Source organism: Molothrus ater, chromosome 13 (genome assembly GCF_012460135.2).
Source record: "Molothrus ater isolate BHLD 08-10-18 breed brown headed cowbird chromosome 13, BPBGC_Mater_1.1, whole genome shotgun sequence".
NCBI lineage: Eukaryota > Metazoa > Chordata > Aves > Passeriformes > Icteridae > Molothrus > Molothrus ater.
Window position 1 is genome coordinate 5,958,069 of NC_050490.2, and position 13,351 is coordinate 5,971,419.

General features: G+C 42.7%; 1 protein-coding gene across 1 annotated transcript in view; it reads left to right on the forward strand.

Annotated features, from left to right (window-relative positions):
- THSD4 (thrombospondin type 1 domain containing 4) overlaps positions 1–13,351 on the forward strand; it is a 238,741-nt gene that overhangs the window by 12,981 nt on the left and 212,409 nt on the right. Inside the window, exons 2-3 of the mRNA XM_036389920.1 lie at positions 9,114–9,221; positions 12,941–13,010. Coding sequence (XP_036245813.1) covers positions 9,193–9,221; positions 12,941–13,010 — 99 coding nt within the window. The 5' untranslated portion in view covers positions 9,114–9,192. The remainder of the gene's footprint in view (positions 1–9,113; positions 9,222–12,940; positions 13,011–13,351) is intronic.

The following is a 13,351-nucleotide window of genomic DNA, read 5'->3' on the forward strand; positions in this document are numbered from 1 at the left end:
AGATTTCAGGTATTTCTACCTGATTTTTTGGGCTGGTCAGTGTTATTTTTTCCATATCTTTCTACATCAGTAATCAGATGAGTGTTGATTGGGATTATAGAATGCTTAAGAAAGGTTGTTTAATGAAAAGGATTTTTAACTTGTAATCTCCCCCTTCCTCTTACATATTCAGCCCCTTCTACATTCTTGATTTAGAAGATTCAGATTGTAGCAAGAAAGGTTTTTACAAGGAAAGGAAAATTTATTCAACTACATGGAATGTGTTTTGTTAGAAGAGGTAATGATTTCTATTACATAGAGCCATCTATTACATGTGATGGCTTTCATGGTTTTCAAGTGCTGAAACTGCTTGAACCTTTCAGTTCTCTGGGGTGGTTAAGTGTGGAACAGGGAGTTCTTAATGGTTATGTATGGAGTGAGTGTTAGTGGATCTGTGGGCAAAGGGAATATTCAGCCACATTTACACAGCACAGGTGGAATATCCCAGTTGAGCACTGAGGAAGGTCTTTCATATGGGAACAGAACTCGGTCTCTGCACATCTCTGCACACTTGTCTTATAGAAGGTCTTTCCAGTTTGTTCTGCACTAGTTATCCACAACAGCTCTGACAAGAGCTGAAATTCCTTAAACCAGTGAATGGTGACAAGCTGGTATCAAGATTACTACAGTACCTCTTTAGACAGAGAAGGGAAGGTAAAAAACCAACCACCATCTGGTTGCTAAGCACAGTTTTGAAACTAATTCAGGGATTTGGCCAAAACTGCACAGTCTACCACTCTGAAATCTTGAAATGCACTTAAGGTAGGTTTGCAGTTGTTTCCACACAGTTGCATCCCAAAAATCTCTTTGGCAATTTGGAGGGTGATATGATCACCCTTTGTGATTAATTTTATGTTTTGCATAATTGTCCTTTGCCTGGAAGCTGCACATGAGAACTTTACATGCAGTAAGCTTTTGTGAGAACTATCTAACACTTTCAAAAGGTAAAAAAGGGGATAAAATCAGACTAATAAAGAAATTTTAGTGCAGCCTGAATCTTGAGAAAGTATCATTCCTCTGGGTTATTATTTCAAAGAACAACCAATTCAGTTTTTCTGACACTTGGTTTTGTGTTTTCTGGACTCTTTTTAAAGTTTAGTAAGTCTGAACTCCACATAAACTACTTTTTCAGACTTTGGTGATTGTAAATAATGTCAGAATTATGAATCAATTTAACACTGCTATTCCAGTGTGTTTTCTTTACAATTGAATTGGTTTTGAATTTTATACCACAGCAATATACTTTAATTGATGATCAGGCCTATGGTCTTAAATCCATATTTAAGCCAACTATTGAGTTTAAGAAGACTTTAGTAAATTTCAGACCAGGCTCATTATTGCAATCCTTCCAGTTTTATGATATTTTTATTACTAGTGCACATTCAGCAAATATCTAATCAGTGGTATGAGCAAAGACCAAAAATAATTAAAAGAAGTCCTACTACTCAAATTTGACTGCAACTCATGACCTTTAAGCATGCACTTTCCTGCTTCTCCCCTCAACTTACAAGATTATTGTCACAACCCTTGTTTGATCTTAAATTATGAATTCTTCATGAAAGATGGAAGAAAATTGTTGATCATATATATTCTTCATGAAAGATGGAAGCAAATTGTTTGAATCGTGGCACCCTCCAGAATAATTATATTTTTAAAAGCAGAAGTTGGATTTTGTGAACGGATATTTTGGGAGATTGTGTGTACGGTTACTGTTGGATTCTGCCACCTTTGCCTGCTAGATTTTCAGTGAACAATTAACTATTACAGGGTCAGATGCCAAATGGTTGGGTTACACACTTCTTCCACTGAAATCCAGCCAAATGAGCTGAATTTATTCTCTGAGAAGCGAAATATTTGCTGAATTAGAGCTCTAGAAACATGACCAAAATTCCTGAGTACCCAGGGCGGCTCTGGCCTCTCCGATACTGTTCTATTGTGGGTTTGGGTGCCCGGTGCAGCAGCCCGGGGTGTGTGTCGGGTGCCCGGTGCAGCATTGGGCTGTGTGTCGGGTGCCCGGTGCAGCATTGGGGTGTGTGTCGGGTGCCCGGTGCAGCATTGCGGTGTGTGTCGGGTGCCCGGTGCAGCATTGCGGTGTGTGTCGGGTGCCCGGTGCAGCATTGGGCTGTGTGTCGGGTGCCCGGTGCAGCATTGTGCTGTGTGTTGGGTGCCCGGTGCAGCATTGCGCTGTGTGTTGGGTGCCCCGTGCAGCATTGCGCTGTGTGTCGGGTGCCCCGTGCAGCATTGCGGTGGTTTTGGGTGCCCCGTGCAGCATTGGGGTGTGTGTCGGGTGCCCGGTGCAGCATTGCGCTGTGTGTCGGGTGCCCCGTGCAGCATTGGGGTGTGTGTCGGGTGCCCGGTGCAGCATTGCGCTGTGTGTCGGGTGCCCGGTGCAGCATTGCGCTGTGTGTCGGGTGCCCCGTGCAGCATTGCGGTGGTTTTGGGTGCCCCGTGCAGCATTGCGCTGTGTGTCGGGTGCCCCGTGCAGCATTGCGCTGTGTGTCGGGTGCCCCGTGCAGCATTGGGGTGTGTGTCGGGTGCCCCGTGCAGCATTGGGGTGTGTGTTGGGTGCCCCGTGCAGCATTGCGCTGTGTGTCGGGTGCCCCGTGCAGCATTGCGCTGTGTGTTGGGTGCCCCGTGCAGCATTGCGGTGGTTTTGGGTGCCCCGTGCAGCATTGCGCTGTGTGTTGGGTGCCCGGTGCAGCATTGCGCTGTGTGTCGGGTGCTCGGTGCAGCATTGGGGTGTGTGTCGGGTGCCCCGTGCAGCATTGCGCTGTGTGTCGGGTGCCCGGTGCAGCATTGCGCTGTGTGTTGGGTGCCCCGTGCAGCATTGGGGTGTGTGTCGGGTGCCCGGTGCAGCATTGGGGTGTGTGTCGGGTGCCCGGTGCAGCATTGCGGTGTGTGTCGGGTGCCCCGTGCAGCATTGCGCTGTGTGTTGGGTGCCCCGTGCAGCATTGGGGTGTGTGTTGGGTGCCCCGTGCAGCATTGCGCTGTGTGTTGGGTGCCCCGTGCAGCATTGGGGTGTGTGTTGGGTGCCCCGTGCAGCATTGCGCTGTGTGTCGGGTGCCCGGTGCAGCATTGGGGTGTGTGTTGGGTGCCCCGTGCAGCATTGGGGTGTGTGTTGGGTGCCCAGTGCAGCATTGCGCTGTGTGTTGGGTGCCCGGTGCAGCATTGGGGTGTGTGTTGGGTGCCCGGTGCAGCATTGCGCTGTGTGTTGGGTGCCCGGTGCAGCATTGGGGTGTGTGTCGGGTGCCCCGTGCAGCATTGGGGTGTGTGTCGGGTGCCCCGTGCAGCATTGGGGTGTGTGTTGGGTGCCCCGTGCAGCATTGGGGTGTGTGTTGGGTGCCCCGTGCAGCATTGGGGTGTGTGTTGGGTGCCCGGTGCAGCATTGGGGTGTGTGTTGGGTGCCCCGTGCAGCATTGCGGTGTGTGTTGGGTGCCCCGTGCAGCAGCCCGGGGTGTGTGTTGGGTGCCCGGTGCAGCATTGGGGTGTGTGTTGGGTGCCCCGTGCAGCATTGCGCTGTGTGTTGGGTGCCCCGTGCAGCATTGCGCTGTGTGTCGGTGCCCCGTGCAGCATTGCGGTGTGTGTTGGGTGCCCGGTGCAGCATTGCGGTGTGTGTCGGGTGCCCCGTGCAGCATTGCGGTGTGTGTCGGGTGCCCCGTGCAGCATTGCGCTGTGTGTTGGGTGCCCCGTGCAGCATTGCTGCCCCGGGAGAGCGGCGCTCCCGCTGTCCGGGCGGGTGGTGCCGCGGGCGGGGCGCGCCCCGGGCCGGGGGTGACTCAGCGAGCCCCGAGCCAGGGCTCCAGCACGGCAGCTCCGGGTATGATGCTGTTGGTGGAGCATTCTTACTGTGCTCCCTGCGTGTGAGATTTCAGGCAAAGCAATTGTGAAAAATGCGGATTTTATGATTGGTTTTTCGCAAATATTAAAATGAATATTCTATGTGTTGTGTTAGAAAGTAATGCTGTATTAATTCTCTTAAGTAGTGTGTTAAATATAGTTTTAGTTTATAACATATAGCAGCCACAGGACACCTCAATCTATCAGAAAAAGAGAATTTATTGCCCCATTATCAGGGGAAAAGAACTTCTTCTTGCCTCACTCAGGCGGGACGATGCCATTAGGATTAAGAAGTTGACACTGATCAGACAGAATTCTGTATTTGAATGGAATTTATGCATCATGTATGAAGTGTATGAATATGCAACAGGCTGTTGTTTTTAAGGGTTAATCCTCTGTTAACGTAGGTCCTTTTTTGGGCTTGTGCTGCCCAGAAAAAGGTACCTGGACGTCTGTAACTCTTTGTTTCTGTTGTCTCTTATTGTCCTAATTCAAATTGTCCAAATTATTATTACTCTAACTGTATTACTATTTTTATAACCATTTTATTACTATGAAAGCTTTAGAAATTTTAAAACAAGTGATTGGCATTTTTCACACAATGAAAACTGTATCTTGATCAAGCTTACGCTGGAGACAGGCACTGAGCCTTCTTGGACTGCAGGAGTTCTGGGCACACCCAGAAGGAGAACCTGAAAGTTCTCAAAGCACTTCAAATTAAAGAGAAAGCTACCTGCAGGGTTAGGTGGAGCAACTTGCCATTTTTGTTTAAATAAAATGTTTTCTCCATGTAAGTATCAGAACTTTTCATCAGATCTAATGCTAGATTTCTCTTTTATGCAGCTTTCAGAGACAAGTGTATGTTTTAATGTAGTTAATGAATATTTGAAGAGATTAAAACTCTGGTGGTAGGTGTCAACAGCTGCAGTTCAAGCTGTTGGATGTATGCACAAATTATGTAGCTAGATAAACCTGGCAAACTCTGAGTGCTTTATCAAAGTCTTGTGAATGTAGTGAATTTTGGATGCAATCCAAAGGACTTGCACTGAACATGATTTAATAGATTTGAACAACTAAACCAACAGATACACTGTACTTTACAAATGTGCGAGGCGACAGATTCCAAGGCAGTCTTAAAGGGTGTGATATTCTATATGTTCTTTATTTATGATTACCCCCTCACTACCCCCCAAAAACCAACCAAACAAGCAAAAACACCCTAAAAAACCAAAAACGAACAAGCAACAAAATGAGAACTTTTCCTATCAGTGAAAACATGACTTTGGAACAATGCTCTACTTTCATGCTTGCTTCAAGTTGGCATTGTCAGTAGCTGGCAAATAAATAATCTGACCAAAAAAAAAAAAAACCAAAACATTGAAGGAAATTGAAGCTGGCTTCATATATATGAAAGGCACCACAGTAGAAGAGGCTAAAAGCTCAGAGCACTTCTGAACTTGGTTGAGTTACTGTCTGTTTCTGTAAGATGAATCTCACATTCTTGTTGTGAGTTAAAATAGAGGGGCTTGCATTGTTTTAGTAGGTCCTGTAGAGAAGCACATGTTCAGGAATTTCTGTTAATAGATAGATGCAGATGTATGTGTTGTTGACAGGACTTACAAGAAGAACAGATTGATGCTAAAATGACACAGGAATTCATGAAGTGAAATACCATCCACTCACAATACACAAAGGGCACAGTCACATGAAAAGCCACATGTGAGTAGTCCCATGATAATTAAGAGGTTAGGATAACATTGGCTTTCTGCAAAATTTCAAACCTCTGAGTAGGAAGACGTTTCTTGAAGTTAATTAGCGAAAGGATAGCTCTTATCTTTGACTTCTCAGAAGAACTTTCTTCCTCTTTTCTTAACTTTCTGTATCTGTCGTGTCTGTCCAGGTAATTCTGTGTATTGTGTCATTTAACTCCTTGAGAAATCTTTTTTGTCCTTATCAGCAAATTTCTGTGATTGCCAATGAGCTTATTAGATTAGGTTTCTTATTGACATTTTCAATCCCCACCCCTTTTTTAAATCTCCATTACAAATTAATATTTTTATTTCCTAATGTTGTGAGAAAGGGTCTGGGTGGATGTCAGTAAATATCAAGTTAAGGGATGGTTATGATGGGCTCGTTTCATTGCTTGGTAGCAATGCTGAGTAATTGCAATTGCTGAGCAATAGCTTGGTAATTGCTGCTGAGACAGCAGCAGCAGGTGGGAGGTGTTACAACCACTCACCTGCACTGTGAAAGGGGAGGAGACTTTAAGCAGGGTCCTTTAATCATTTCTGTGAGCCATTGCGCATTTCATTATAGGGAATGAAACACTTCTCCCTGTCATTGTCACCCCTGGAGAGGTTTGTCTTCTGTTTCATCCTGTGAGGTAGTTGGTTGGTTTAGTTGATTGATTTTCTGGGAGGGTGTGTTTTTGTTGGTTTTTTTTCCTCCACCTAGTTTCATAGATCAATCTTGTTCTCATCCAGCTTGGAAGTGAAATAGGGAACACTGCTGAAAAGTCAAATGTTTTAATGCAGTGGAGAAAGCCTTGCTGACTCTGTGAAGTAGATGAGTGTGGGTTGTTCCAGTTAAGAAATTAATATATATTCTGCTTTATGCAGGGTTACTAAAGGGTTTTTTGCTAGAAAGGTCTATAGTGCTTTTCAGCCCCTTCTGGGAAGGCAATTTGACTTTTACAATGCAAGACTTATTGAACACAAGTACACTTCATCAGGCTTTTGAAAGTTTCCCTGCCAAATTCATGTTATTCAATCCCAGTGTTAACTGTGTAGCCATTTCAGGTATTCATTTTGCCCTGGATCTTCTGGAGGGAAAATGATTGTCACGTTTGCACATTTTCATATCAAAGACACCACTGCCAAAATGACATGCCTTTCACTAGGCTGTAAGCACCTAGGCTCTTAAACAATCTGGAAAGCAAGCTCTTCAAGTCACTTAACTATTTAGCAGTTTTTACACTAAGTGCTACAAATGATATTTCAAAAGAAATGCATCTATGAGTTGTGGTGAGAGGTGTTTTGCAAGAGGCATTGAAATGCAGCTGAAAGTAGAGTTAGTAATGCAGCCTGCCATTGACAATGAAGATACAAATGAACTGAAAAAAATTGAAAACATATGCATGGACTTTAGGCACTCTTTTAAAGAACAGTCTCCAGAAACACTCTGGTCCTTCTCTTGTTACTTTGCCAAACTAGATCTATCATATTATCTTTCCTGTTTTTCAAACGAGGTGCAGTTTATAGAAGGGATTAGTGGAGTGTACATTGCTTTTTCAGTGTTTTTGTGTCCCGGAGCAGTGTTCTTTTGAGACTGTGTCACTCCATACAAGGTTTTTGGATGAAAAGATTATTGTGGAGTGAAAAATCTGGAAGAGTATATCTGAAAAAAGACCAAGATGATAAGAACTTTAAACCATGTTGGTTACAATGCACGTCACAGACGGATTCTCCATCTTCAATAAGTGATATAAACAACTATTGTACCTCAGTATGCTTGGTAATTGAGAGTCAGGTTGTAGGCAGAGAGACATTTATTTCCTTCTCAGTTCAGAATTAGTAAATCCTGTCTTAGGGGATCTGTGCTGGATGTATGGACTTGCCTAATGTTTAAAGGAATGCAGCTTTTACTGAATGTGCTAAAATCTCAAATGGTGTGAACTGTTGCAGGAGATCCAGACTAAAAATCTGTTCTCAGAAGTGCTTCCCATCTTATAACAAGCCAATTTTACAGTGTTAAGTAGGGAAAACTATGAAGAAGTTTGAGAAAACCTCTGATATCTACTGACAACTGTGAAACTGCAGGAGAGGATGAAGTTTAGCTCAGCCTTAGTGTTTTCTTCCTCAGGACTGACTCAAACCTGTTACATACAGAACTTTTGTTGTGATACTTTCCCAAGTACTCAACTTTTAATGCCTTCCATTAAGAAACTAAACAATCAAATCGTTAATCAATTGTGGAATTCTCTTTTGAAGATGTTACAAGTATTTTGGGATTTCCTAATCCAAATTTGTTGTTGTTTGATTTTTAGGAGAAGGTAGGGAGTATTTAACCTGTCCAGCTGCAAACAATCTGCATTTTCCTAGCAGCAGGATCTGTACTTTGTCTAACTGCACATTTCTTCCGTTCTTGCCAGTCCTGTCCCATTCTAGGCAGTTTTCAATTATCTGGCTGTCTGACAGAAATTGAGAGCTCTTTATCTGTGAACAGCAATGTTCTCTTGTTTCTCTTCACTCCACTGCATTTCAGCATGTAACCACTTGTAAAGGGAAAGATACAGACAGTGGTTGACTAAGGTTTGAAATGTATGATTTATGTTCTAATAGTGTTTTATTTCCTCTTTCCCTCCCTCCTTGCCACTTTCCCACCAGCCCTTCTGATTTATGCTGTATTTCCTTACTGCAAGGATCTCCTTCCAGCCTGAAAATTTGGGTGCATTTTAGATGCCCAGTATATGATTTCAAATTTAGTAAAATAAGAACTTCCCAGATGTCTGAACATTTGAGATTATTTACAAACAAATGGAAGTGTGTTTGGGTAATCCTCCCAAGGGCTGGGAGGGTTTCTGTGTTTTCACAGTAGTGGTGATGCACTGATAGTACTTAGAAATAAGGATCAGTTAAATTTCCATTCAGAATGCTGTTTAACTCCAGATTTCCTCCTTCACTGTGGGTAAGGCATTTCACTTCATTGTGGGTAGGTTTTCTATCTCTAGTAGAGGAAACAACGCTGCTCTTCAGGTTTTTTCTGCAAACTGTATAAGCACTCACAGAGTCATCCTTGCATTGCTCACCAAATGCAGAGTGTATTAATAATATTAGGTACATTAGAAGTTATAAACCCAGGTTAATTTCTATGAATTTTATTAACAGAAGACTTTAAATGAGATTGTTTGCTTTATTGTTATACAAGTAACATACCAGGAATGCAAATTCAAAAGGCAAGTAAGTCTGACATCAGATTTGCTTTCTTGGGAATCAAACCAAGATTTTGCATCCCACAGTATTTCTGCAGAGCACTTTGGTAATACTGAAATCCTGTTGCAAAAAATGGTGTGTGTACAGTTTATTTCTGTAACATACACTGGATATTCAGTTTGAATTGCTGTAGAGTCCCAAGAATTGAAGTAGAGATGGCTAATGTGGGTGTGTCTGCAGTTTTATAGATATCCTGGGAAATACTGAATAAGCAGTGTTAATTGTTTTTCTCCTTTCTTTTTGTAGGATTTGTGTGTGATTGTCATTGTGCTGTACCACAGTGAAGAGGAATTTTTCACTTCAAGATACCTTGCATTAAAAGATCATGGTAGACAGTTTAATAGTTTCTTTGAGGTAAGTGATGCAATAAAACATTTAAAATCTTATTTAATATGCTCTTAACACACTGCAGTAAATTTCAATTTGGTGGTCTCTTGCTCTGCTGTTAGAGGTGTCTGTATTGTAGGAGGGTAAATAGAAATCTTGTCCCAAGACCAAATACTCAAGTATATGCATACCAGACATAGCATTCTTTGGTGATAGTGAGAAAAGAAAGTTCTCAGTGCTAGTTCATGCTTAGAGCATCTGTTGGTGTGTGCCAAGGTGATGGTCTGTATGACTGGAAAGTTCCTGTGCTTTTTGATGAGGCTGTACAGTTACAGTCACTGGGCTTAAATTGCTGATTTGCATGTTTTAGTACCTGTGCTGCAATTCATTCATGGATTTGTCTTATGCATTCCTGAAACAGTTTGCCAGTGGGCAAACATAGGAAAGACCTTTCAAAGAGCTTTGCTAACAAAGGAAACATTCAGCTGTCCCTAAGCTGGTCTGTCCGGTTCTGCCCTGTCCTTGGGCGAGCAGATTCAGAGCACACAGGCAGCCCTGGTGCCACACAAACACAGGCTGCCCTCCTGCAGGGAATGACAGCTGAGTGCTCTGTCTTTGGGAGGGAGTTACTGTGACACCTCTGCTCCAACCTTGCTTCTCCTGACTTTGAGACATCAATATTTGAATTGCAATTCTGGCACCCTCTTAATATGCCAGGGCAGATTTTCCATCAAAACGGATCTGTCACACATTACTGACACTACCAGTGTTATCTTTCAGCTGAAAGGTGACCTGCAAAGCTCCTCCCAGGCTGTCCCAGACTTGGGCTGTTCAGCAGAATTGGGAGGAAGTTGGGAATTTGAGACAAGAGCCACATTGCACCAGTCAGTACTGATCACCTGTGTGTGGACAATCCACACTTGGCCAGAATATTCCTCCATAAAATGCAGCTACTGAGGGACAGCAACATGTGAGAGATCTGCTTTGGTACCCTTTAGCTTCATTCATGCAGAGCTAACACTCACTGCACTGAGTAGGAAGAACCCTGAGAGGTGTTCCTAAATGAGGTGTTAAATCGCAAAATTTTTCATGCTACTCCTACAATAGACCTAATTTTGCTTTGTGCTTGTGCCTCTCAGTCTTCCCCAGTTGTTTATGTTCATGCTTGTATTTAAGCTTCTCTTTTATGTTTTTATATTATTGGCAATTGGTGTTGCCTGTAAAAGAAAGTGAGAGAATTTAAAGTCTGACTTTGCTTCGAACTGGTTGCTTGGCTCCAAAGAGAGCCTCAACTGTGAGAGCAGGGGCTGTGCCAGCAAGATTCTGCACCAGAGGCCAGAGTTCTACAGCCACCCATCAGCTGCAATTGGTACCTCACCTGGTCAGGTATACTTGAAAAGTTTTCCCTTATTTTGAGAAGCACTTGTTCTTTTTGGCTTTTCTGCATTGTGAGGATACCTGAACCAAACCCACTGAAATTGGAGAAGCCTTTTTTTGTAGCTTGGGAGGCTTAAAGTTAGTCATGCATGACAAATAAAAGAGCCTAGTCCAGAGAACTTAGCCAAAGCAAGCTGCTGAGGGAAATAACATTAAAAAAATTAAATTGCCACACACTGATTTGAAGCTGGGGCTTACCTCAAGATAGCTAAAGTATTCCTGGCAGATTTCCTGTGTGTTTGAAATCATAGCTTGATACCATTGTTTCTGACAGGTCCATTTGCAGATACAGAAGCAAATTTAAAATCTGTATTGTCCTTGAGCCTCATAGATACAGATGGTGATTGCAGTGCAACCTCCTTAAAGAATGGTCAGGAAAAGCCTGGCACAGAGTAATCACACATATACTAAAAGTTTGCTGTTTAGAACTGAGAACTTTAATCTGGTAAGTAATTTGCCTTGAAGATTACAGTTCTCATTCAGCTCAGAACTCACAACCTTGTGCATGATTTCAGAAGAATTTACACATGGAAATCTGTAGACTGTCAGACCGATCAGAAAAATCCTGTCCTGTTGAGGATGAAAGCATTCATTTCCTTATGGGAAGTCTGAACTTTCTTTCACATGCTCTGAGGGATTATAGGGAGCAGAAGGCATAAGGGAGCAGGGGTGGGTAGGAAGACTCTGAGATGAGGTTAAATATAAATTGCAGAGGATGGAGGCTGGGCCTATCAGCCACTGCACTCCACCTACTTGGATGCTTGTCATTCTTCATTGACAAGAGTTGGGAGATCACTTAAACACTTAGAAAAGAGATAGGCAGGTGAGCTGAAGACAGACTTGATGATGTAATTTTGCAGTTTGGAGGTCTGGGTTCTATTCCTGCCTTTGATTTCAGGTGTGATTTGCAAATCAGTTTATTTATTTGTGCCTTTGGCTTCCATGTACCACTGTGTGATTGGGCTCTGCTCTGAACTGAATGTTTTGACTCCTGCTGTGATTTCTTCATTTCTTACACTGGCTTTGATTTCAGACACCTCCTATGTATTTTGTTTTATCACAAATGATAGCTTTGTGAAATACCAGACTTCCTTCTAACATGCTTTTTAAAGGGCTTCCTTTTTTCTCCCCTAAATTGACATGGCAGTAAAGAAGTAAAACACAAGATAAACTTTCTCCCTAGCAGAAGAATATTTGTATTGGTGGTAATTAAATGCTTAGTTTTAAAAAAAACCCTTTCTCTTTAGGAGGTCTGTCTCAGAAAATACCTTGTTTGAAGGGCTACTGGGTAGGGAGCAAAGGAGGGAGCTGTGAGTAGGAAATGCAGCTGGATTTTGTCTGGTCCATTAGTTTGCAGATGTATTTTGTATCCAAATCCATCCCTTTTACTTCTGCATTGAAATTCAGCAAATCACTAGCAGGTTTCCCCCTTATAGTGGGTCTGAAACATACTCTTGGTAGTCTGAAAAGTCAAGCTTCTGGTAAAATAAAGATACCTTGATCCCATTTGCCATACCTGTCCATGTTTTCTGGTGAAGGGGCTTGTTAGAAGGAGACAAACCAGTTTCTGTTGCAAATTTTAGCAAACAAAAGACTGAGCTAACTATGCCTAAGTTGTAACAGGCTCCTAGGAGTCACTAAAGTGGTGAGGCTTGACAGAAGAGTTTGTTTGGGCTTGGTTCCCATTATGACTCCTTTCAGACTGAAGATGTGGGGACTGGGGTGATGCTTGGCTGCTTATCCTCAGTCTCTGGTGGGCTGTGTTCTCTACTTTCCATCCTCTCTGCCCATTAGGTTATTTAATTTTCACAAGTGTTAGGCAGCTGGGGAGGAACCTATTTTCTGTTTCCTGTGTGCTGAAGGTGGAGTGTTCATCTGTGAAATGAAGAGCCAGAGCTAGAAGCAGATGTGGTACACAGCTGGGTGAATTCTTACTTAGCACTTTAGAAAACTTGCAAAGCATATGTCAGTTGCACACTGAATGCTGAGGTGTGAAAATATGCACTGCCAGGAATTTTTAAATTTAAACACGAAGTTATATGAAATACTATCAATGGATTCTATTTGGTTCACTTTTGCTTTATAGCTGGGCAAATCTATGTATGAACCAGGTTCATACATTCAGGGATGAGCCTGTTGTGAACAGAATCTTATATGAACATTTCATACAGTTCAGTGAGTCTGCTTTGGTTAGCAATGATATTCAAGTGTTTAAATATCTTCTTGCAGTGTGAAGCCCTGTCAGGTTGTAGATGTGTGGTTTGTATTAGTGGTAATTATCTGTTCTGTTTCACTGTTTGCCTTTTCAGACTTCTCAGTTCCCTAGCAGTGCTGGGATTTCAGCTTGTCATCCCACAGCCTTCAATTGACCACAGAAAGGTAAGCATTAGAAACATTCAGACTTTGTGTACTGAAAAGTAAATGTGAAAACATTAGAATAAGAAGTGTAAAGCAATGCAATCTGAATAATGTTCTGGGAATAAATGGCTTCTGTTTGTGCATATGGGGTTTTTTTGGTTTCTTTTTTAATAATTATATACATGGTTGAAAGAGGCTCATCATGGTTACTTAGCTGAGTAGTTGTATGGAGTATTATAGGTCACAAATAGTTACTAAAGCTTTGGAGCATTTTCATCATGCAAGACATGGAAAAAGAGAGCAGACATGGAGTGCAGAGAACCACCCAGCTGCTCACAGGCAGTTCTTTCTCTTGCAGAGAT